General features: G+C 36.1%; 3 protein-coding genes across 3 annotated transcripts; all 3 read left to right on the forward strand.

The window, feature by feature from the left end:
* Positions 1–297: 297 nt before the first annotated feature.
* LOC111701213 (kinesin-like protein KIF13A) lies at positions 298–11,604 on the forward strand. Its single transcript, XM_023472394.1, has 11 exons — positions 298–404; positions 1,383–1,461; positions 2,444–2,503; positions 2,713–2,837; positions 3,232–3,470; positions 3,526–3,651; positions 4,082–4,404; positions 6,442–7,046; positions 7,397–9,827; positions 10,466–10,546; positions 11,288–11,604. Exons 1-11 carry the CDS (start codon positions 395–397, stop codon positions 11,442–11,444), a joined length of 4,236 nt encoding a protein of 1,411 aa, XP_023328162.1. The 5' UTR covers positions 298–394; the 3' UTR covers positions 11,445–11,604.
* A 4,232-nt stretch (positions 11,605–15,836) lies between these two features.
* LOC111701196 (ribosome biogenesis protein BRX1 homolog) lies at positions 15,837–18,835 on the forward strand. The gene is made up of 5 exons (XM_023472371.1): positions 15,837–15,906; positions 16,230–16,562; positions 16,972–17,187; positions 17,706–17,836; positions 18,523–18,835. Exons 1-5 carry the CDS (start codon positions 15,865–15,867, stop codon positions 18,800–18,802), a joined length of 1,002 nt encoding a protein of 333 aa, XP_023328139.1. The 5' UTR covers positions 15,837–15,864; the 3' UTR covers positions 18,803–18,835.
* Positions 18,798–25,793, forward strand: LOC111701189 (methylmalonyl-CoA mutase, mitochondrial-like). Its single transcript, XM_023472361.1, has 11 exons — positions 18,798–18,883; positions 19,761–19,833; positions 20,427–20,641; positions 20,754–21,025; positions 21,550–21,707; positions 21,896–22,770; positions 22,998–23,175; positions 23,727–23,840; positions 24,186–24,260; positions 25,048–25,128; positions 25,502–25,793. The coding sequence occupies exons 1-11, from the start codon at positions 18,840–18,842 to the stop codon at positions 25,631–25,633; spliced, it is 2,217 nt and encodes a 738-aa protein (XP_023328129.1). The 5' UTR covers positions 18,798–18,839; the 3' UTR covers positions 25,634–25,793.
* The last annotated feature ends 6 nt before the right edge of the window (positions 25,794–25,799 follow it).

The raw sequence follows: 25,799 nt of genomic DNA on the forward strand, positions 1-25,799 counted from the left end.
GTATTTTGAGGAATCAATGAAGGATGTATTTTTAGGAATCAATTTAGGATATATTTTTAGGAATCAATGTAGGATGTTTTTTAAGTAATCAATGTAGGACATATTCAATGTAAGAAAAGTTTTCTATTTTGTATAATATAATTGAAAATAAGGTTGAAGACTAAAAGCAATTGCTTTGGTTATATTTTTATCAATACACGCATTTATTTACATAAAAATTAAACAATATACACATAAACTTAAGAGCGATTTAAAAATTTCCTATTAAAGTTTATTCCTTATCTTTTCCAGTATTGCAGATAAGGTTAGTTTTCAACTCGATGTAAACTAAAACATTTAATTTCGTTATTTCAACTTATTTCATCAAAATGGAGAGTTAGAGACAACAAAAAGAATGGACCCAGGTAAAAAAAAAATAACGTCGAAAAATGAAAAATAAAAAATTTCAGTCAGGTCATTTTAAGATAGACGTATTTGAAAGTGATCCTTCATAAGTCGAGTGATGTGTCCGATTGACAATGGTACCCTATTAACCTTTGATCAAGAATGAATGAGATATCAATGTTTTTAACATTGAAAATAAAACATTTTCACTTGTGGTGGTTTCTCTATTTGTGCAGATGGAAACAGTCGTAATTGAAAACTTGTTAAGCTAGAAAACCGACAATATCGTAAACATAATTGCAGCTGAAATAAAGATTTAAAGGGTACCGTTGTGAATTGGGTATGCTCCCCCTTTTTTTAAAATGAATGATTACTTGAAATTACACCGCCTGTCCCTTTAAATAAAATAGTTATATCATCACAGAATGATAATTTGTTTTTTTTTTAAACTGTCAAATAAAAACTGGTAAAAAATGAAGACATGAAAATCAAACCGGTTAGATTTTAAAAACAATTTAAAGAAATGTAATAAAATGAGACAAGTCAAAAACAGTTGTAAAAATTCGTAAATAAAAATAATAATATTTTTGACAAAATTGGATATTTTTGAATCTTATTCACAGATAACTTGAAAATTCTAAAAAATACATAAAAGTAAAAAATGCTAGATTTTAACAGAAATTGTATTTGTAAGAAACCCTTTTGTTGTTGAAAACTTGATTAAATCTAGAAAATCTGAATTTTTGTGTTTTAAAGCTTTATGAAATATTGTTTTTGAAATAAAACCATTATTCAACCACAACATTATAATAAAATCAAATAAATATATTTAAACTTTAGAATAACGACATTTTCTTTAATGAAGAAAAATCTCTTACCTCTTACCAATAGTTCTTTGAAAAATGCTTTTTTGATTATTGCTTTATTAGATAATCTAAATAGAACCAGGTTTATAAAATGAATAAAATACTTTTTTTTTCATTCTTTGCTACTTCAAGGCACAAGTTCAGAAAATGTGAAAGTCGCTGTTCGTGTTCGTCCCATCAATACAAGAGAGAAGGATAGCTCCAGGAGTAGGTAAGGATAGCTCCAGGAGTAGGTAAGGACAGCACCGAGAGTAGGTAAGGATAGCTCCAGGATTAGGAAGGATAGCTCCAGGAGTAGTTAAGGATATCTCCAGGAGTAGGAAAGGATAGCTTCAGGAGTAGGTAAGGATAGCTCCAGGATTAGGTTAGTGTAGCTCCAGGATTAGGTTAGTATAGCTACAGGAGTAGGAAAGGATAGCTCCGAGAGTAGGTAAGGATAGCGCCAGGAGTAGGTAAGGATAGCTCCAGGAGTAGTTAAGGATACCTCCAGGAGTAGGTAAGGATAGCTCCAGAAGTAGGTAAGGATAGCTCCAGGAGTAGGTAAGGATAGCTCCAGGAGTAGGTAAGGATAGCTCTAGGAGTAGGTAAGGATAGCTACAGGATTTGGTAAGGATAGCTCCAGGAGTAGGTAAGGATAGCTCCAGGATTAGGTTAGTATAGCTCCTGGAGTGGGTGAAGATAGCTCAATGTGTAGGTAAGGATAGCTCCGATAGTAGGTAAGGATAGCTTCAGGAGTAGGTAAGGATAGCTCCAGGAGTAGGAAAGGATAGCTTCAATGGAAGGAAAGGATAGCTTCAGGAGTAGGTAAGGATAGCTTCAGGAGTAGGTAAGGATAGCTCCAGGAGAAGGTAAGGATAGCTACAGGAGTAGTTAAGGATAGCTCCAGGAGTAGGTAAGGATGGCTTTAGGAGTAGGAAGGATAGGTACAGGAGTAGTTAAGGATAGCTCCAGGATTAGGTAAGGATAGCTCCAGAGAAGGTAAGGATAGCTACAGAAGAAGGTTAAAAAAGCTTAGAAGGACACTGCTCTGGCATCTTTAGTTCAACCCTGGTTCAAGTTTAGATAGTGAGGATAAAAGCAAACTTTAACAGAATACAGGGTTGAAATGTTTGAAGTTTTTTAAAACCAACTTATGACCCATCACTAAGCTTAGAGAATCATTTCTTTAACAATGAATCAGCCTGTATTTTTAGGAGTGTAGTAGAAATAAATGGAAACCAGGCATCTCTTCTTAAACTTGGAAAGGGAGAAAGGTATAAGCTCATGAATCTCATAAAATGATGGATTTGAATTCATAATTTGTAAAGTGCAAATTTTTTTCTAAACTTAAAAAAATTGAATATGTTTATTAATGAATAAATGTGGTTTACTTGATTATTTTAATTGCAATTATTACACTAGATGTTGTAGATAGTTTATTTTCATATATATTAATTAAACCACAAAGTCTAATATTTCTCAGGAAAAAACGGAATTTTAGTTTCGACTTTTGTTTCGACTCTACAGACCCAAACTCTGAGCAGTTTGCGAGCCAGGAGACTGTTTACAGTGCACTTGGGCAGGATATCCTAGACAATGCATTTAAAGGTTGGAGGCATTTTTTACAAAAATTCTCCAGATCATAATTTAGTTTCTTAAACCTGGGTTTCTTGCAATTTAAAGTAAAAGAGAAATGTCATTTTTTTTTAAATCTCTGAAAGAAAAGATCATATTTTTAATTTTTTTCTAAAAAATTGAAATTTTCACTCAAGAGTAAAATTTTGCATGTTTTTAATCATAGCTCCTTATTTTGAAAACAATCGAATTTCTAGTATGCCAACAAACAACATAACTTTCCTTATACTTGGGCAAAATGAGGTCACAATGTCGCACCAGTAATCTTGCATAACTTTTGCATTTTCTTTTTGTCCAGATAGGTGTGATAAACTATTTTTAGAAAATCGACCCTTGTTGGGAGGATTGTTAACCAATTTGAATATAGGTTACAATGCTTGTCTGTTTGCCTACGGACAGACGGGATCCGGAAAGTCCTACACCATGACGGGATCAAGGACGGATCCAGGGATCATCCCCAGGCTCTGCTCAAACCTATTTCTGGAGACGGAGAAGCAGGTGGGACGGGAGACGGAGATCAGGGTTGAGGTGAGCTACATGGAGATCTACAACGAGAAGGTGTTTGACCTGCTCGACTTGTCTATGAGTGGTAAGGTTGGGTTGAGATTATTATTATTATTATTATTTTTATTATTTTTATTGACATGAATTGAATTGTCAGGAGATTGATGATCTAATGATTGAAGGAAACAAGTCTAGAACTATTGCTGCAACCAAGATGAACAATGAGAGCAGTCGTTCTCATGCTGTCTTCACAATCATTCTTACCTTCACGGTCAAAGACGAGGAAATCATTACAATTTCTTTATTGCAATCTTTATATTGCAAATATCATCTAAATCCTTTATTTGATTTTTATTAATATTTTGAATTTTCATGTCATCACTTAACCTTGATGAATTTAATGAACTAAAGTTGTGAAGTGAGTCTTCTTTTAAACAGTCCTTGTTTACAACCTTTATCTGATCTAAGAATTGGAAGAGATGTCTTTTTCCTAACTTAAAAAGTGTTTAATTCTAACGGTATCCTCCATTGTTTCTGTATCATCAAATCCGCAAGTCTCATCAAAGCTGTCATGGGTCCACACTCTATAAATTGAGGTTTATTCAAAATTACTTCTTCACTCGCCAGTCCCTCTAAAGGCACATTTCTACATGAAGGGTTGTAATCCAAAGTTTTATTCATCCTCGGTATGACATTGTTATGGTTGCACCTAGGGTACTGGAGTTGTTGGAGAGAAAGTATCCCGAGTATCTTTAGTAGATCTGGCAGGGTCAGAGAGAGCCAACAAAACCGGGGCTGTAGGAGAACGACTCAAGGAAGGATCAAACATAAACAAATCTCTAACTACCCTGGGACTGGTAATATCCAAGCTTGCAGATAAATCCCAAGGAAAGGAGAAGGATAGTTTTGTTCCCTACCGTGACTCCGTGTTAACCTGGTTACTGAAGGACAGCCTGGGGGGTAACTCTAGAACTGTGATGGTTGCAGCACTCTCACCAGCAGAAGATAATTATGAAGAAACCTTGTCAACTCTCAGGTACTCATACCAACCTTGTCAACTCTCAGATAATCAAGCTAACCTTGTCAACTCTCAGGTACTCAACCCAACCTTGTCAACTCTCAGGTACTCAAACCAACCTTGTCAACTCTCAGGTACTCAAGCTAACCAACCTTGTCAAATCTCAGGTACTCAAACCAACCTTGTCAACTCTCAGGTACTCAAACCAACCTTGTCAACTCTCAGGTACTCAAACCAACCTTGTCAACTCTCAGGTACTCAAACCAACCTTGTCAACTCTCAGGTACTCAAACCAACCTTGTCAACTCTCAGGTACTCAAACCAACCTTGTCAACTCTCAGGTACTCAAACCAACCTTGTCAACTCTTGAGTACTCAACCCAACCTTGTCAAATCTCAGGTACTCAAACCAACCTTGTCACCTCTCAGGTACTCAAACCAACCTTGTCAACTCTCAGGTACTCAAACCAACCTTGTCAACTCTCAGGTACTCAAGCTAATCTTGTCAACTCTTGAGTACTCAACCCAACCTTGTCAACTCTCAGGCACTCAAACCAACCTTGTCAACTCTCAGGCACTCAAACCAACCTTGTCAACTCTAAGGTACTCAAGCTAACCTTGTCAACTCTTGAGTACTCAACCCAACCTTGTCAAATCTCAGGTACTCAAACCAACCTTGTCAACTCTCAGGTACTCAAACCAACCTTGTCAACTCTCAGATAATCAAGCTAACCTTGTCAACTCTCAGGTACTCAAACCAACCTTGTCAAATCTCAGGTACTCAAACCAACCTTGTCAACTCTCAGGTACTCAAACCAACCTTGTCAACTCTCAGGTACTCAAACCAACCTTTTCAACCCTCAGGTACTCAAACCAACTTTGTCAACTCTTGAGTACTCAAACCAACCTTGTCAACTCTTGAGTACTCAAGATAATCTTGTCAACTCTCAGGTACTCAACCCAACTTTGTAAATTCTCATGGGTACTTAACCAAACCTTGTCAACTCTCAGGTATTTAAAGGGACTGTAAAGGAAAAATGAAAGGGGGTATAGGATGAAACCCGAGAATCTCAGGCATTCCACGACATAAATAAGACATTATCGGACGTTTCTGTCTCGAGAAATCTATTTAAAACTTTGTCAAAATTATACTAAAACGTATATATATCAACTTTTGTATAATAGTTGTAGTGTTAAACAGATCATATTCAACAAATACGCAAAAAATCTGAAAACAACTATATTCCACAGGAGCCTGAAAATCTCAGATTCACCTTGTCCATTCACAGGTACTCAGATACTCAACTTAACCTTGTCAATTCTCTGGTACTCAACCCAACCTTGTCAGCTCTCAGGTAATCAACAATCAACCCAACCTTGGCAAATCTCAGGTACTCAACCCAACCTTGGCAAATCTCAGGTACTCAACCAACTTTGGCAAATCTCAGGTATTCAACCCAACCTTGTTGACTCTCAGGTACTCAACCCAACCTTGGCAAATCTCAGGTAATCAACCCAACCTTGGCAAATCTCAGGTATTCAACCCAACCTTGTTGACTCTCAGGTACTCAAACCAACCTTAGCAAATCTCAGGTATTCAACCCAACCTTGGCAAATCTCAGGTACTCAACCCAACCTTGTTGACTCTCAGGTACTCAACCCAACCTTGTCAACTCTCAGGTACTCAACCCAACCTTGGCAAATCTCAGGTACTCAACCCAACCTTAGCAAATCTCAGGTAATTATCCCAACCTTGGCAAATCTCAGGTAATTAACTCAACCATGGCAAATCTCAGGTACGCAACCCAACCTTGTCAACTCTCAGGTACTCAACCCAACCTTGTTGACTCTCAGATACTCAACCCAACCTTGGCAAATCTCAGGTAATGGGAAACTCAATTCCAAGATTTAAGTCAGAGAACAACAGTCTCATTTTCTCTGACCAGTTTCCCCTGGTTAATAATAAATATGAATTTTTAAAGAGTCTACTTGATATCTATTATTTTTCTATAGTTAAGTCCTAATAAATGATTCTAAAATCTAAAAATGTATTCAGGTACGCAGATAGAGCAAAGAGAATCAAGAACCACGCTGTAATCAACGAAGATCCTAATGCAAGGTTGATCACTGAGCTCAGAGCTGAGGTGGAAAAACTAAAGAGTATGCTGATCAGTGCCGCCCAACCTGATCTTCTCAAGGAACAGCTAAATGAGAACGAGGAGCTAATGAAGAAAATATCCTTGACCTGGATGGAGAAACTAGCAAAGACGGAGAAGAAACAGGTTGAGAACAAGCAAGCTTTAGTTTCTCTTGGCCTGGAGCAGGATTCTATTGAACAGGATCGATCTAGATATTTCTTAGTGAACCTAAACTCCGACCCAGCCCTAAATGAAATGCTGGTTTACTATCTGAAGGATCGGACCAAGGTTGGATCCATGACAGGAGAGGTTCAGCAGGATATCCAGCTTACAGGAGTAGGAATACAAGACGAACACTGTATCCTGATCAGGGAGGAGAATAGACTTTATCTCCAACCTATGGAAAATGCTAGAACCTTCGTGAACGGAAAGGCTGTTCATGAAAAGGTTGAAATCTGGGATGGAGATAGAATACTCTGGGGATTCAACCATTTTTTCAGAGTTAATTGTCCGGCACAACCAGGTATTCAGATTTGATTTCCAATTTCTCTCAAAAATATTTGTTTTGTATTGTTTCTCAGCCTTAAGCATCTTTTTTTAGCATTCTTTTGAGAATATTAACTTTAAATCAGTATGTATTTATGATGTAAATATCTCAAAAAATTGCTTTTAAACATTTCGATTTTGCGGTTTAAGTTTACTTAATCTTTCCTGTTTTTGAAATTTAATTCATTTTGAAGACTTATTTATCTAAAAAATTGTAGTAAAATCGTGAAAAAAAGAATTTTTTACATTCTATTAGAAAAAGGTTATTCTGAATTTGATTTTTTTGGTAACCCGAAAATAGTGGTTTAAAAATTATCATTGTTTAAGGAAGTGAGGAATCTGCCCGAATTGTTGGATGGAATGAAGCTCAAGAGGAAGTTTTTACAAGTGAAGGAGAATCCCTCCCACTCAAGGACGTGTTGGATAAACTCCAGAAGAAATACGAGGCGGAGAAACTATCCGCCCTGGAGACCCAGAGGAATGATTATGAAAAGCAGTTTAAGAAGTTTATTCAGAATTCAGCGGAAGAGAAGGTGGAGGAAGAAACTGGAGTTATCAATTGGCTTTCTAGTTCTAATGAGAACAGGACGGATCAGTTCAGAAGAAGTTTGGAAGCTTTGCACGGTAGTTTAATGAAGGCAGTTGGATTAGTCAGAGAGGCAAACCAAATATCAGAGGATCTCCAGCGATCTTGTAAATTTAAAGTAACTCTACAGATTCCAACATTTAATCTCTCTCCGAATAATTTTAAGGGATCGTTCATGACGGAACCGACCATTTTGCTGAGTAAGAAAGGAGAAGGAAGACAAACTTGGAGCCTGGAGAAGATGGAAATTAGGATTGGTGAGATGAGACAGGTTTATCAGAGAGTTAAAGAAGGATCAGGAACTGTGGATGAGATCGGGAAATCGTTAAAAGATCCTTTTTACGAGGCAGTTGAGAGTCATTCCTTAGTAGGAGTCGCAAACCTGTATCTATCCTCAGTATTTCATGATATAATATTTGAACACTCGGCTCCTATAATATCCCAGGAGGGAAAGATTGCTGGGAAACTACTGCTTCAAGTTCAACGCATTGAGGGAGCGTTTCCTATTGACAGGGTTGGAGAATGTGATCAGGAGACAGGTTCTACCTCCACAATTCACTCCGAGGACACAAAAACCACTGTGGGGTTACGTATCCGTATCCGGGCTGCTGTAGGTATACCACCAGCCCTCTCACACTTCCTATTCTGTCAGTACAAGTTCTTCAAGGACGAGGAGTACACTGTGGTTCCCTCTATAGAGGAGTCTAGAATACTCCAAACTAAGAAAACTTCAGCACTAGATTTCAGGTTTGAACATGAAAGGATAGTTCAGGTTTGTGTAGATGAAGAACTGCTGGAATACTGTGAAGAAGGAGCATTGTCTATAGAAGTATATGGACACAAAGCAAAAGGATTTTACTCCGCTAAGGAAGCTTTTGAGCAGAAGAGAAAGGCTCAGGTGTTGGCAGACAGATATTCTATAGCTCATCCTGACTTGTGTTGGATATGCTTTGATCTGAACATGAAATGTCACCATGTTCAGAGTCGTTGGTCGGAGCTGGTGAGAAAACTCGAGCTCTGGGTTGAGATCCATGAGATTGACGAGGATGGAAGATATATCCCAGTTGAGATCCAGCAGAGAGAGGATGTAGGGACAGGAGGAATCTACCAACTCCGACATGGACAACAACGGCGGATGGTTGTTAAAGTCCAACCTATTCACAACACTGGAAACCTTCCAATAGTTTGTGATTCCATCCTAGCTGTTGAAGTAGGAAACCCAGTAGCTCGGAGTAAACTCCAACGCCCTCTTGACTCCTACCAAGATGAAGATCTGAATAGTTTACTAAGAGAATGGGCTGCTTCTATATCTAGATTGAAGGATGATGTGGATCAAAGGATTCATCATATTGATGAGAAGGAAACCCGAACCTCAGAGGATACAGATCTACTCCAGTCTCTGATAGATCAGAAGAACTGTATTGTAGAAGAACTGAACGCAGCTCTGGTACCAGGGGAAGCTTCCAATGGAACAAGATGTGCAAAGTTAGGAATGGAAAAGTTGACTCCAGTACTGTTTTTAAACTTGTCCAGCATAGATTCTCCGGAATCCTGTACAGAACTGGATGACTATCTCCCGGTTCTGTCCGCAGGTTCAGTTCTACCCAAAGAGCATGGGGATAAGTTCTTCTCTCTTCCTATCCTTGAGAACCTGGAGAAAATTATTGGAACCGTTGCTTCCTGGGACTCCTCCGTACATAACTCCGTTTATTTAAACAGGGTTACAGCGGAGCATGAGAGATTATTCCTGATTGTTAAAATAACATTAAGACTCACAGACCCAACCCCTGTTGATATAATTCTCCGAAAAAGAATTTGTTTCTCTGTGTACAAACGACATTCTTTTGTGAGTAAGTTCCGGAAAAGTCTGGGATATTCTACTCCGAACCTACTAAAGAGCACTGGAGTAACATATGAGATAGTTGGGAATGTCCCGAAAACGTTTAGCTCTCTAGAGAGTGTGGAGGAAGATACAGAGGAGAATATTGAGGATTCATTCTTTGATAGTTACACCCAGGCAGTGTCTGCTGTTGAAACTATCCTGAACCTTGAGAGGATGAAACAGCAAGATCTTGTGTTGGAACTTCTAGCAAGGAAGGAAGCATCATTTCTTCCCTTCCCTCATAATCTATCCAAATCTTTCAGTTCGTCGACCTTGGGCCTCAACAACAGGTATACAAATATAAATCAAAATTGTGAAGCTTGCTTTTAAAAAGGAAATTTCTCAGCATTTTTTAATATCAGTTTCACATTTTCTTATGAAATACTCTGTAAGTGAACTCACGATAGTACAGGGTGTCCCACGAAACATGACAGCTGCCGAATATTTCAAAATGTTTTTTTTCATTATTTGTTAAGTTGTTTAATACCAAAGACAATAATTAAAACATTATATAGGTGTCTAATTATCGTAAAATTAATTTCGAAGTAAAATGTATTTGAACAAAAGATTGAATAAGATTAATGAACTGCAAACAGCCTTTAACATCTAAGACAGTGTATGGAAGACGACATTCAAAACTATTTACAAACTGTCATGTTTCGTGGGACACCCTCTATATATGCACTTCTTTTACTTCCGTAAAAATATATATATCAATATAGTGTCAGTTACAGAAATGGTGATAAAATAATATTTCAGTACCTGATAATTCATTGGTATATATACAAGATGTAACCATTTCACTAAACGATTTTGTATTAATATAAATGCTGACCAAGGTACAAAAAGTTTAAAATAAAGGAATTTCTAGAATAATTTAAGAAGATGAAGAAATATGTTTAATCTATACGTATATATTTGTTGTAAGGTCTATGTCTTTACTAAACCTTGGTGGAGTTACTAGAGGGAATTTATCTGGGAGCATGCACAGCCTAAACCAGGATACAAGGTAGGGATAGTTCAGCCGCTTAAGCAGGTCACAAAATCAAATTATAAAAAGTTTTTACATATTTTTTTTTAGAAAATATTCAGTTTTTCAATTAATTGAATTACGCTACATTTTTAGCAAAAATTACATAATATGTAAAGGTGGTACAGGACATGTTATGTACAGGTGGTACAGGACATATTATGCACAGGTGGTACAGGACATATTATGTACAGGTGGTACAGGACATATTATGTAAAGGTGGTACAGGACATATTATGTACAGGTGGTACAGGACATATTATGTACAGGTGGCACAGGACGGATTGATAGAGATTTGAACTGTAAAGACGACTTTATGGATATAACTCATAGTTCCCTCGAAGCTTTATACTTATTTCACATTATTTATATCAAATACTATAGTTTTAACACTATCTACAACATATCCTTCCCTATCTGTGTTGCATTTGACTAAAGGGACTGTATGCAGATTGTAGCAGTAATTTCAAGTGACATCCTTCATTTATAGAGGGACACAGTCGTCGTCGTATATAACAATACAATGAAGACGACTTACTATTTCAATTTTGGTTTCTACCTCAAGCTTTCAAACAGCAGAAACAAATAAATTAAAAACAAAGAGAAGTTGTCAATTAAAGCTTCTCAAAATGAAGTTTAAAGATACTCTGCCACTTTTTAAATGGAGGATCACTTGAAATCCCGTAATCAGTCCCTTAATGTTAAAGAGTGAATATTAAGGCCGGGAAGACGATCTTTTGAGGTGTCTTTTGAGGAAAGAAAGCAAAAAAGATTATCTCTGCCAGGACGGCATCTAGGTGGACTAGGAGGAGGAGAAGCTACTACTTCCAGGAGATCCATGATGATACTCACAGAGGAGGAGGACGGGAATAAATAGTTCTCTACAATGATTAATTGATTTTAATATCTTAGTTTGTAAAATATTTTCATGTTTCAAATTATTATATAAATGAAAAAATACATGACATTTTCAGATGTTTATAGTAGTAGCTGGGAAAGGAAATGACTGTCTGAATCTGACCCTTATATCTTTTCAAACCAAAGTCGTTGACCTTTGATATTTCAAACTCCGATTCTGTTAGATTAAATGGTCTAACTGTTTCAAATATCAAAGATTCACACCTTTAGGTTGCAAAGATCTAGGGATTAGACAATTTGTGTTTGTGCCGGTCAGAACTCAGTTAATTCCTTTTTGCTGAACAACTATTTAATATATGTAATATACAATAATGTTACTGCATGTCCTCACAGGGGCTAATACAGGATTTTATCAAGGGCAGTGCTAGATTTATTTCAGAACAAAAAAAATCCTGATTTAGGAACCAAAAGAGGCGCAAAAGGCGAAATTTTTTTTTGACTTTCCTGTTTTCTATCCCTTAAGTGCTTTTAAGAGAATTGAGAAGCTATTCCGAAATCTCAGGGGGGGGGGCTATGGCTCCCCTGAATCTGTCAGGGGGTGCAAAGATCCTGCCGTCGCCCCCCTGTATCCGCCTCTGCATCCTCATGACGGTAAAAGAAGTAAATAAAATAGAATTTACAAAGAAAAATGGATAAGAGGCACGATCTCTTAATGAATCAAAAAATACGCAGTAATCAAAGCGTTTAGTCTCTATATCAACTAATTTGTATTTGGATAGCATATGTTCCAATTAAGTTAGTATAATATAAGTATTTACAAGATTAGCCCAGATATATATCAGCGTAGTTAAGCCAGTCACTGACGTAGATACAAGTTAATTACAAGTTTTTCGTAGTTAATGATTAGCACATTAAATTTACAGACAATGTACAACATAATATATATTTGTTGACACAAATAAAAAAGAACAACAGGGATATTCGGTAACTTTATTGAATAATAGCATGAAATGAGAAATAAAAGAAAAGTTTAAAAATATTGGCCCTTAATTGGGAGTATCTAAACTGTTGAAAATGAAATAACATTGATTAATAGTGTTGAAAGGAATGGAACAGTTGGAGCTTCATGATGGTCAGCTCACAGGTGTCAGCATCTTGGCAGCAAAGGGTTCACATCTAGGCGACGGTCCTGGAGGGTTTGCAGTCTGGATTATGTGTAGGGAGGAACTTGAATTGCCTCTCAACCCCGGGACATGCGACTGCTTTGTGGATTTGGACATGATGGACGCTTAGACATTAGCAGCATTTGTTGCTAGAGTAGACATCGGCGGCAGTATGAAGGAGTTAGTAGTTCCAGATCAGAGGTGTTCACATCTCGACATTCTAAAGCTAACTGACGCTGTTCCCCACAAGTAGAGGCGGTAAGGGGGGGGGAACATGAGGAGACACATTTGGAGCGGGTATAGTATTATAGTATTGTGAATCTTCCGCGGTCAACTTCGCTACACAGTAGTAATCGTCTTCGTGTTTTCTTGAATTTGTTACAATATTATATAACATATATATATGTTCAGGTTTACAAATATGGGGATTGCTGTATTTATTACACACGTTCAGAATAGTTCCTACCCCCCTTAAAACCTTAATCTAATCAATAATTTGGAAGATATTGTCATTCTGGCTTAAAAGTGTTTCATTCTGATAATTTTGACATTTTTCAGAATTGCGCAATGTGCAAGTCATTTTTGAAGGAAAACCAAAATGTTGAAATATAAACAGTTTTCAAAAACAAAAACATAAATTACCTAATTCATTCTTGTAATGACATTCTCTCATCTAGAGACTGAAGGAGAAGATTAAATTCATGCAAGATTACTTGTATTCCTTTGTGACATCGTATCACATCTATTAACGTTTTTAAGCACAAATGTGAGACAGATAAATTTATTTGATTATATACCAAACATTTTAAACAGTTTTGTTCTTCTCAATAGGTCTGGAATAAACAAGGGCGTATGCAGAAATAAATCTAGGGGGGGGGGAAGGCAAAATATGAACTGTAATTTCAAAACATTTGGCTTCTTGGATATCAGGCATATGAGATATAAGATACTTTAATACACATACATGACAGTTCTATTACCTTGCAAAACTATATTATCTCTCCTTTAAACAAAACCAGCAGAAAAAACATGATTTAAAAAAAATCTACATTTTATTATATGTTTTGTTAGTATTTATATATACTAGAGATAGTAAAAGAAATTTTTGAATATGAAATTCTGTGAACTCAACTAAACTTTGTGTAATTTGTGAACATAAAAGGGAAAATTAGGAATTACAGCGCTGCAATAATATACATTTCTTGTGTGTGTGGGGGGGGATCCGCTCCACTCAAACCCCCAATTCAGAAGAGCAAACTAGTTTTTTCAATGTTTTTAAGTCTTCAGTCTAAGATTTGAAAAGGGTGATAGCTCTGAGTAGGGGGAAGCACTGCCCCCCATGCCTCCCCCCTGTATAAGCCTTTGGCAATAAGAGAAGTTTAATTGAAAACATGTAAGATTTAAATCCGACGTGAAATATACTCTAATTTTAATATTTTCAACTTTATTTTTTTTAAAATTTTTTATTGAAAGACGATATCGAATTCGTCACTGAATTCCCATGTTTTTTGGGACACCCTGTATGTTATTGATCAATATGATATCCCTGATCAGTGATGATCTGACCATTGATGTTTTAAGCTTAGAAAGCAATGACCTGGACATAACAAAAGATCAGTCTCTCCAGAAGGAGAAAAATCATTTGTTTGCACTATATGTTATTTGCAAGGCGCTATAGTTTTGTATGTATACATCAATTCATGAGAAGTTATGGGTGACATTTTTGATAAGAATGAAAAGAGGATCGTTTCTAATTCTTGCTAGCTTCGCAGTCCATATGTTAACAGTTTCATTAAAAAGGATTAAGAAGAATTATTTTAATTTATACTTTTAAATAAACTAATTAAATTGAGGTGGATCCGCATTGGAACTACTTCCGTTTGAACTATTGATCGTTTAAACTATTGTTTATTCTAACCAAGAATGTAAGGCAAGGAAATTCAATTGCGGTCGTGTATAACTCTGCGTACATATTGAAACCAGTTCTCTTTGGGCGGAATTTGTAAACAATAATAGATGCATCAGTGTTCGTTTAGTATCCGAGGAGGTTATAAAAGCATCAAATTTTGATAATTTTGATAATTCACATAATAATTTCCTATGACCAGAATATTTCATTGATTTTTTATGTGAATGATGGATCCCATGTCAGGCTTCGACATCCGTTTACATTAGCGCCCAGAGACAGTACTGCAGTACTAAAGAATGTGTACACTTCTGAAATGACTTTCCTTGCCTTACATCCTTGATTCTAACCATATGATAATGACGTCATTTCCTGTAGTTCAAACAATTCACATTATTTACTCATTTAAACTATTAAATATGCACTATAGATTTTTATATTTCATGAAAAAATATAGGTATAGCTCCACTTGAAAAGCAAGAGCTGAAAGCGGAGTAGGTTTTCTTGCCGGGTATGAGCAAAAAATTAGTTCAAATGCGCACATAATGTTATCGTTTAAACTACTACACGTGGTACCACGTTCAATAGTTCAAACGACCAATAGTTGAAAAAGTCGATAGTTCAAACGGAAGTAGTTCAAACTATAGCACCCCAAATTGTTTTGCAGAAGATTAGTTGATTGAGAGAGTTGTGTTCTTAAATTTTTATTGCGGCAATTACGCAAGTTGGTTCCATGCATAAAAATATCTTGTGATGCAACAAATTGAAAAAATTATTTCTTAAACTTTAGAAATGAGTGACATGTTAACGTTTTTTAATATTTATGTCTATGTAGCTTTTTTGTGATTATGAATTAATCATAGGGATTTTTAAAACTAGTATTATTCGTAATCGGAAGATTTGATTCTAAAAATTCGGCGGTTAAATTGGTATATAATGCTTCCTTTTTTAGCCGAAATTTCTGATGATTGGTTTGTTAAACACTAAACGGTAGTAACACTGTATGATGCACTGTCATTGACTCTTGGTATTTTAATTATAAGATGTAGAAAGAGGTTGGCAGTACAAAAGGGGATTTACATTTTAGTCACTAATCCTAAATTCCAGTGTATCATCATTTAACTGGTTTATATGAGACAATTCAGATAACTATTGCAGTCGTTGCACAGACATTGCAACCTATAGTTTATTGATGACATGATCAACATTACCAAGTGTAAAAATCAACTATTAAAACTCATCAATACAGTAGATGTAAGATATTAATGAATAAAGTAATTAAGATGTTGTCGTAGAGCATTTGGTAAATATCTAAAAAATCCAATAAGGTTTAATTTGAAGTTTCCAAGGAAACTGAATATTTCAGGAAAATGGGTGAAAAGAAATTGAAAAGACCCAGGGAGGAAATGAAGGTATATATCTTATAGATCTTATTTTGCATAAACAGAGAACTCTTATTTTTTCCTTTGAATTGCTGTTTTTGTAGGGAACCTCTTTGAGACCACCGTAGATATGAAATAGAAAACTTACGATAACTAAAGAACTCTCCCCTTTTTCTTTTTGACACTTTTTACACGAAAACAAAACTTAATTAGCGAAGATACCCCCAACAAATGTTATCACCGCTCTGCGATAGCATTTTACAATCTTTACTTAAAGTTCATATTTGAAATAAGTCGTTTTAGAACCTTTAGATGGATAGTTTTTTTTATTATACTTAATTATCATTCACAAGGTTGTCGTAGCTGAAGAGGAGGTCCCTGCAACCCGAGGTTCCGAGGATGAACCTGTAAACAAGAAGATTAAATGGACCAACAAATCCAGAGTTCTTGTTCTCAGTGCTCGAGGAATCGGTCACAGAGGTCGTCATCTACTCCAGGATATCCAGAGCATGATGCCACACTCTAAGTCCGACTCTAAGATGCAGAAGAAGGAGACTCTGTTCGCTGTGAACGAGATTGCGGAGATGAAGAACTGTGAGAAATGTTTACTGTTTGAAGGTCGGAAGGGGAAGGATGTGTATCTCTGGGCGGCTAACGTAGCCAGGGGTCCCAGTGTTAAATTTGAGGTTAGTATATTTTAATTATTCTTCCTAAGACCACTTTATATCTTTGCAACAGTATTTATTTATAACATTATAATGGGATTTTTTTTCTAGTTTATTTGTAGTTAAAATTAAAGTATCTGAGTTTGTTTGAGATCAAAATGAAATTATTTTCACACAGAACGTGGTTGTGAAAATACTTTTATTTTGATTAAAACAGTTACTTTAAGTAACTTTATCACCCTACAACGGGAAATATTAGGTGTGATAAATTCCCTTAAAACTGAATAAGGTGTATTTTAAGCTTAACATTTCTTTTCTTACTTGAAATGGCTTCGGGAGTAAAGATGTTTCTCATAATGTGTAATTGTAGACTGAACAAAACATAATAATGTCAAGCTTTACTTCTTATCCAACCAAATACTAAATTCAGGTAGAGAATATTCACACTATGGCTGAGCTAAAGATGACCGGAAACTGTCTCCGCGCCTCCAGACCACTTCTCTCCTTTGACCAGAACTTCACAAAGGACGCGCATTGGCAGGTCATGAAGGAGCTGTTTACCCAGATATTCGGAGTTCCCAATCATCATCCTAAATCTCAACCTTTCTTCGATCATGTCTTTACATTCTGTATAGTTGATGACAAGGTAACATTTTATAATTACAACTCAGGACACTTCGCGCCTTTATATCAGATCAATTGTAGACTTGTAGTTTTTATCTCAAGTGGAGATCGTTACATCTTCAAATAAATATTTAAATCATTCCTAAATCTTCATTAAATAGATTTGTTTTTCGATATTGAAAAATTATTAAGTTAAGATTATTGTATCACACCACACTCGTACCAAATCCTATACAATAAACGTCTCATTCAGTTTAGACATTTTGATATACTTTAGGCATTTTTTTTACTGACCCTCCATTAAAAAAAGATTAAAATACCTTTAAATTTATCTTCAAAGAGTTGAAGTCTGTAAACTGCGTTCTTTGTCTCAGCTGCACAAAAACCGCTAGTAATTTAGTAGAGAATGCATAATTAGGAATTATACTTTTTAAAGGGTACCGTTGTGAATCGGACAGGCTCTCATTAAATGTAATAACAAAAGAAATTGTTCAACAGTCCCTTCAGATTTTCTCTCATTTCAACTTTTGATTTTTTTAGATTTGGTTCCGAAACTTCCAGATACTCGAGGAGAGCGGATCCCTGGCTGAGATTGGTCCTAGGATGGTTCTCAACCCTATCAAGGTCTTCGACGGAAGCTTCAGTGGACAAACTATCTGGGAGAACGGCAGGTTAGAGATTATTTAGTTTTTAAACAATAAAAAGCTAGATTTATATCTCAGGCATGCCTTCTTGATTCTATTGATCCAACTGATGAACTTAATGAAAAATAATTCAGATTTAATGGCCCCCAACAACCCCCCCCCCCTCTGCCATCGTTAACTAATGCATATAAATTATTTCGATGGATAACACGACGGAGGTCAGGAAACAGCAAATTAGACTACAAGATAGATTACATCCGCATTGCTCTCTGTAAACTTTGTGAAATTTTGAATTTTTGTATTATTAATGTGTATTGTTAAGAAATATAATAATCATAAATGGTATAATAATGGTAAAATGTAAACAATTTCGCTATGTCTTCTTCTTCAAACTTTTATTAAAAAAAACTACGTAAATAGTTTTAAACATGAATTATCAAAAAAAAATCACAGGGTTTCACTATGTCAGAGTCATTTACAAATATATCGGTTAATCATTCCGTATTTTACGCTTTGCGTTTCCTGCAGAGAAAGAAGAAAACCTCTTTGACTTGTTTTAAGTCGACTTTTAAATAGAGTTTTCCTGAGGCTAACAGTTTTTCATCCAGGGGATGCTGATGGGGCGGGTTTTTCATTTTTTTAATAAAAAATAAATAGTTAAAATAAATTCTAATTCACGCCCTAGAATATTTTAACAATTGAAATTGTTTTAGATATATAACTCCTAACTCTAAGCGAGCTCTGCTGAAGAAGGCCAAATCCCGAAAGTATCAGGATCGCGTGGAGGCTAAGGCGGCCTACGAGGCCGGCCGGCCGACTGGTCCAACTTTCAAGGTGGACGAGACGGACGAAGTGTTCCAGACGATCGAGGAACCAGAGTCTGACTCCGGGCACCAGAAACCTAGACCAGGGAAGAAAAGGAAGCAGAAGAAGAAGACCAAGAAGGGGTCGGAGAAGATAGCGGTTACAGCGGGAGAGGAGCCTGATGAATAAATTTGATTTTTTTTTTATACTTATTTTTTCAGACAAAATGCAGTGCAATGCATTGCGCAGCCCCGTCATGCGGCATATAAGGCGATTCATTAAATTAATAGTTTTAAACCCAGATATTTTCAAGTCATACAAAAACTTTTTTAAAAAGAATTCGCAGCGAAAGAAATACAAATAAAATCTTGTTTATGATTGTTCAAGATAAGTCATGTGATTTATTCACATTTTCGAGTGAAAAAAAAACACAAATCATTTGTGAAAAGATAACAAAGAAAAAAATTATAAAATATCATGCAAAACTGTTTATTGTCTAATGGAAAGTGTTTATTGTCTAATGGAAACTGTTTATTGTCTAATAAAAAGTGTTTATTGTCTAATGGAAACTGTTTATTGTCTAATAAAAAGTGTTTATTGTCTAATGGAAACTGTTTATTGTCTAATGGAAACTGTTTATTTTCTAATGGAAAGTGTTTATTTTATAATGGAAACTGTTTATTTTTTAATGGAAACTGTTAATTTTCTAATGGAAAGTGTTTATATTCTAATGGAAACTGTTTATTGTCTAATGGAAGTGTTCAGTGATACCTTTTTATCAGTCTGAACCGACACGAACACTGGCCGACCTTGATATCTACATCGTTAACTTTAAAATTGAAAGATTTAAGTTGAATCCCTGGGATAATTGGTTCTAAAAAACCTAACAATGTTAAAGAAATGAAGGAGTGCATATATCGTTTCCCCCACTCTTCTTGATAATTATTTTTTCTCGGATATCAGGTTTGATTGTGCGGAACTTTTTTAGGGTTTTATTCGCTTAATTGGGTAATATAGAGTATAGACTATTCGAATGGGACTTGAATTAAACGCGCGCAAAAAAACATGTTTAAAGTTCAATTAACCACTGATTGCTCTAATCAACGGCATTAGAACCTATTTATTTATTGAATTGTGTATTGTTCAGACCTATGACAAGATATTGCTCTGGGAGTACACTAGACCCGGTCTGGGTTGCTGCAGCTACTAAACAGATGAAAGTTAGTTGGTTCTATCAGAAGTAATCCGGGATATAAACCCGCATCAGAATAGTTCCTGGATCCGGATTTAAGTTCCAAAATTTGAAAGAACATTTTTTTCCTAAAATTACAAATTCCTAAATGTTAACTGAAGAATGAGTGGTGAAAGAGGTGAAACCCCCCTGAACACTAAAGTTTTAACAAGAAAAGTCTTAATAAATAGTAAAATCTGAAAGAAATATTTGTTAACCCTGTTACGGGTCCTTTTTTTAAAATGGAATCTTAAACGTTAAATCAGAAGAAAGATCATAGAACAAGGAACAATTTTTCTAGAAAGAAAGTGGGATTATATTATTTTTGACAGAGGGAGGGTAGAGGAAGAATCATAATAAGGGTCATCAGGGTTCAATATTAAATGTTAATTTCAAAATCTTGTTTCTCTAACGAGAACTTGATACTATCCAATATCCATACACAATAGACCTCCAAAATGCTAAAGAAAAGTCGGTGTTTGCCATTGATAATGTTTTTAAAGCGTTTTCTAAGGTTCCATTTATTATATTCAAACCTCGACCTATTTTTAATCAAACCCGTCTTGAAAGCTGTTTTTACAGGGTAAGAGTCCTGACACCCTGATCTGGAACACACTGGAGGGTATCCCCGTCAAGCCCTTGTACACGAAGAAGGACGTGGAGAACCTGGTGGAGGAACTACCCGGTACATTTCCCTTCACCCGGGGTCCATATCCAACCATGTTCGCTCAGAAACCCTGGACTATCAGGCAGTACGCGGGGTTTTCAACAGTAGAGAAGAGTAATGAATTCTACAGGAAAATGATATTATAGAAAATTAAATTTTTATTTTTTAAGAAATATTTACAATTTTCCGTGTTACATTAGTTAACAAATAATTTATAAAATTCTTATGATATTATTTTACAGAGCAAACATTAAAGCTGGTCAGCAGGGTCTCAGTGTTGCCTTTGATCTTGCGACACACAGAGGATACGACAGCGACGATCTAAGGGTAACTGGTGACGTCGGCATGGCGGGTGTTGCGATCGATAGTGTCGAAGATACAAAAATATTGTTCGACGGGATTCCTCTAGACAAGATGTCGGTGTCGATGACGATGAACGGTGCCGTTATTCCCGTCTTGGCGATGTACATAGTTGCAGCGGAGGAACAGGGGGTTAAACAGGAACAGCTTACAGGTTTGGTTTAAGCATTAATATATCGATTAATTAATTAACTGTGGAAAGTCCTTATATGTCTGAATGTCCTAATCAGAAAGACCCGGAATTAAATGACAGTTACAGAAAACTTAACATATATATCTTTGTTAATTTTAATCGCACAAAAAAGGTAAAGGGAAGACTAGGGCTATTTCGTGATTATCGTTTCATCAATCATAATTGTAAAATTAGATCATAAAGTCGTCTGATTAATTGTAATTTAATTACGGGTCTTTATGAGCTGACTGAATTTATTAGATATCAATCTTTATAACTTTGAAAACTGATTTATCTGCAATATGTTACCTGCGTGAAAACAATTAAAAATTATCGGAATTTAACACTTACAATTTCAGAAAAACGATGATATCCTCCACAATCTTTATCAGATAAAGATTTAAGGGTAACGTTATCAATCGGTCTTGGCATATTTGCATGGAGGCCGGAGGGTCACTTTGAATTACGCGGACGGTCCCTTAATAATCTATGTTTTGTTTGTCTAGGAACAATCCAGAACGATATCTTGAAGGAGTTTATGGTTCGAAATACGTATATTTATCCCCCGGACGCTTCAATGAAGATTATCGGCGATATATTCTCCTACACCTCGAAACATATGCCAAAATATAATTCAATATCTATCTCAGGATATCACATACAGGTACTTATTCTTTATTATTTGCTAGCTTGGGTCCCCAGTGTTGCCCAGGTAACTCATAGTTAGTTACATAGTTACTTCCCCAATCAAAATCTGAGGTCGTGCTACTAATATGGTAGTGTACAATACCTTTTATAAGTTATGTACTCTTCTTTGAATTTGTTTACATAAGTTTTTTATTTATATTTTAGGAGGCAGGTGCTACCGCTACTCTTGAAATGGCGTTCACCATCGCCGACGGTATTGAATATTGTAGAACCGGTATCAATGCAGGGTTGGATATTGACTCCTTTGCTCCCCGTCTCTCTTTCTTCTGGGGGGTCGGGATGAATTTCTACATGGAGATTGCAAAATTTAGAGCAGCAAGAAAGCTCTGGGCGACTTTGATCAAAGAAAAATTTAATCCTAAAAATCCGAAATCCTGTATGTTGAGAACTCACAGCCAAACCTCAGGCTGGTCACTCACAGAGCAGGATCCCTACAATAACATCATGAGAACCTGTATTGAAGCAATGGCCGCCGTGTTCGGTGGAACACAATCCCTTCACACAAACTCATTCGACGAGGCCCTGGCGCTCCCGTCTAAGTTCTCCTCAAGGTTGGCGAGAAACACCCAGTTGATCCTGCAGGAGGAGACGGGGATCACCAAGGTGATAGATCCCTGGGCCGGGTCCTTCATGATGGAGAGCCTGACCCAGCAGGTTTACGACGAGGCTAAGAGGATTGTTGATGAGGTTGAGAGTATGGGAGGTATGGCTGCTGCTGTAGCTAGTGGTTGGCCTAAACTAAAGATAGAGGAGTGTGCTGCTAAACGACAAGCTAATATAGACTCTGGAAAGGAAACCATTGTCGGAGTAAACAAATACAAACTAGAGGTTGAAGATCAGATTGATGTGTTGAGTATTGATAACGCGGAGGTGAAGGAGAAGCAGTTGAAGAGGTTGGCCCAGGTCAAGAATACTAGGGATACCGCTGCAGCAAACAAGTGTCTTCAGGATATCGAGGATTCAGCTAAATCAGGAGAAGGAAACCTTTTGGAACTCGCAATCTCTGCGGCTAGAGCAAGGTAATATGTCTCGCGGAACAGGTGTTGTATCGATCGCACTATTGAATGATCGAACTAACGCTCACTCGGACTAAAGTTTATTTGGGCTAAAATGCTTAAAATTGTTTTAAAATAAAAAATCACGAGCATGCGTAAAACTTTCTTTTGAGATTCTTAAAACTTTTTTCATCGTTTTCGAAAACTTACTTATTCTCATTTTTCCTTTGTCATGAACTCTATTCTACCAGGTGCACAGTGGGAGAGATCACCCAGGCTATGGAGCGGGTGTACGGGAGACATGTTGCCAACGACAGGATGGTGTCCGGGGCCTACAGGACCGAGTACGGGGAGAGCGAGGAGATTGTAGCCGTTTCTACGGCTATTGACAGGTTCCAAGAAATCGAGGGACGAAGACCCAGAATTTTGGTAAGATAATTAGAGATATTTTACTTAATTTAACGTTTTAATTAGACTGCGTCTGATCTTTTTATTAGCATACTAGCTGAAGAGCCCGGCGTTGCCCTTGGAAATATATAATTAAAATTAATATTTTTTAAAAAATTTAAAAAAAAATATTTTTGAAAAAATTTGAAGAAAAAAAAATATTTTAGATTTTGTTTTAGCCTGTAACACCCCCCGGCCACCCCTGAGTGTCTACAAAAAAATTTCATCCCAATTGGTCCACTAGTTAGGTCGGCTATAGGCCTAACTAGTATATTTATATATATATATACGAATGTCTTGTTTTAACATATAGATTATGCATTTTTATCAATTGAAAAACCAGTTTTTTCTAGGCTACAACATTTTTGGTAAAAGTTTTTTTTACTCATAATCATATTCATGATTTTAATTTACAACGAAGAACGTTTTGATAATTTGATAATTAAAAAATAAGGAAAAAAGTTTTACACTAAATTGTAGAGATAAAATGGGACTGGATTGTGATGACCGGTATGCCAAAATTATTACTTTAGGTTGCCAAGATGGGTCAGGACGGGCATGACCGAGGTGCCAAGGTTATTGCTACAGGTTTCTCAGATCTTGGATTTGATGTTGATATTGGACCTCTCTTTCAAACTCCCGAAGAGGTGAATATTTGACAAATTTAAAAATATTTGTTAATATCTACAGGAGTGTATAATTCTTGAAAGATCATCCCCCCCCTTTCCCCAGAAGTTATTTATGCTTTTTTTTTGGATTTTATTTTCTGAATTTGGGAAATTAAAGGATTTTTAAGGGAAACTTAATGAATTTTCGGGTAAAGGGTATATAAAAGTATGAAAAAACTTGCCTTTTGATGTCCTATTTTTCATTTTGTTCCCCAAATCAGAAAAAAACATTTCCTGGGGGTGGGGGACTGTGAGGGGGGGGGTTAATATATGAAAAATATACAGTATACACCCCTGGATATTAATCTATTAAAAATTGATCAGGTTGCTCAACAAGCTATCGACAGTGATGTACATGTAGTTGGAGTCTCCTCCCTTGCTGCAGGACACAAAGCTCTGGTAAATTAATGTTTAAAGGATTGATATGTAATTCATAAATGGTGAAAGGGGTGTGTTTGAAGTTTATCAAAAACGAATAATTAATTTGAAAAAATTAATTATTTACGTTTGGGTTAATCTTTATTGCGGGGTAGTGGTAACCACCTAACTCTCAAATCCAACCATTAGGTCACGTGATTAGTTCCATCTATCTAAGGCCCCAATTTCCCAATAAACACTATCCATACATATATTAATAAAGCACAAAACATATAACAGACAATGACACATTTTGTTCACATTTAACTGCTTCACAATTACAATCTGCCCAGTGCTGACGTTATCTATATCGTGGGTTAGGTTAGGTTGGGATTAAGTCTGGGCCGAGCACTGTGGCCATTAATTTTGGCCCAGTGCTTGAGCTAGGATAGGCTAGGGGGCCGAGCGCTGCGGCTAATAAACACTTAGTTGTTCAAGTTTGCTAAAATTTTCAGAACTCTCAAGATCATCACTTCAGGATTAGTCTTCGTTACCCAATTACAATCGCCCATGTTATCTAATATCTATATAGGTGGGTAAGGCCTCTACTGCGGGGTGGTTGAGGTTTCGATATTTAATTTTTTTATTTTTAATTACCCGAGGTTTCGGGCCAAAATTTAAGTTATGAAGGAATTATTTTATAATGTAATTTGGAAAGAAAACCTTGATTAGTTTCCATTCTTTCATTGAAATAAACTAAAATAATATTTACATCACTATCTGAATAATAACTTCAGTTGATTTACATACACATAATATATATATAAAGGTGCCTGAATTAGTGTCAAATCTGAAGAAAATGGGTCGACCTGATATCCTGGTCATTTGTGGAGGTGTCATCCCACCACAGGTCAATTATACACGGTTAAAGGATGAGACTTCAGGAACGATATATTACACTTTCTGTGTCCTCATTTTTCCTTGCAAGTCTATACTTATTTCTTTTTTCATTATCGTCATATTTAAACAGTTTCAGGTCGTCTTTACAGTCTCATTCTTTTTTGACTACCCATTATATAACAAACGTATAAATAATAAATAATTTTGCATTGGGACAACTGTGAAAAAAATTACTTAAAAACATAAACGTGTAGACCAATGAAAAAATTTTAATAAGAGGAAAAACTTTCGATTTTTCATAAGGATAAACGAAAAATATAATAAATGAAATAATATGATAAATATATAAAATATAAATATACATTTCAAAATCTATTTTGTAGGATTATGAGTTTCTTTATAAATCTGGAGCTTCGGCCATATTTGGACCGGGCACGAAGCTTCCCGTTGCAGCTCTGGAAGTTATCAACCTAATCACGGGACATTTTGACAGCTCCAAGCGTTTAAGCCAGTAGAAACTAAGCTGAGGGAGCAGGAAGTTGAGGAGCCACTTGCACTGGTGCTAGAGATCAGTGTGAAAAATGTAAACAATTTACAAACCGGTTTAGTCATAATTTTAAAATGGGAGAGCTTCTGTTTTTGGTCCTTTAATAGATAGATAATTTAACTAGTGTAGAAGGA

Source organism: Eurytemora carolleeae, unplaced genomic scaffold (assembly GCF_000591075.1).
Source record: "Eurytemora carolleeae unplaced genomic scaffold, Eaff_2.0 scaffold451, whole genome shotgun sequence".
Classification (NCBI taxonomy): Eukaryota; Metazoa; Arthropoda; class Copepoda; order Calanoida; family Temoridae; genus Eurytemora; species Eurytemora carolleeae.

Excerpts from the sequence above, each read along its gene's own strand:
- LOC111701213 (XM_023472394.1), top strand. Across the intron at positions 2,838-3,231 it reads CCTAGACAATGCATTTAAAG|GTTACAATGCTTGTCTGTTT; the intron begins GTTGGAGGCATT and ends ATTTGAATATAG. Across the intron at positions 7,047-7,396 it reads TAATTGTCCGGCACAACCAG|GAAGTGAGGAATCTGCCCGA; the intron begins GTATTCAGATTT and ends TCATTGTTTAAG.
- LOC111701196 (XM_023472371.1), top strand. The coding sequence starts at position 15,865 with ATGGGTGAAAAGAAATTGAAAAGACCCAGGGAGGAAATGAAG. Across the intron at positions 16,563-16,971 it reads GTCCCAGTGTTAAATTTGAG|GTAGAGAATATTCACACTAT; the intron begins GTTAGTATATTT and ends TACTAAATTCAG. Across the intron at positions 17,837-18,522 it reads ACTATCTGGGAGAACGGCAG|ATATATAACTCCTAACTCTA; the intron begins GTTAGAGATTAT and ends AAATTGTTTTAG.
- LOC111701189 (XM_023472361.1), top strand. The coding sequence starts at position 18,840 with ATGCAGTGCAATGCATTGCGCAGCCCCGTCATGCGGCATATAAG. Across the intron at positions 21,026-21,549 it reads TAAACAGGAACAGCTTACAG|GAACAATCCAGAACGATATC; the intron begins GTTTGGTTTAAG and ends TTGTTTGTCTAG. Across the intron at positions 23,176-23,726 it reads GACGAAGACCCAGAATTTTG|GTTGCCAAGATGGGTCAGGA; the intron begins GTAAGATAATTA and ends TTATTACTTTAG.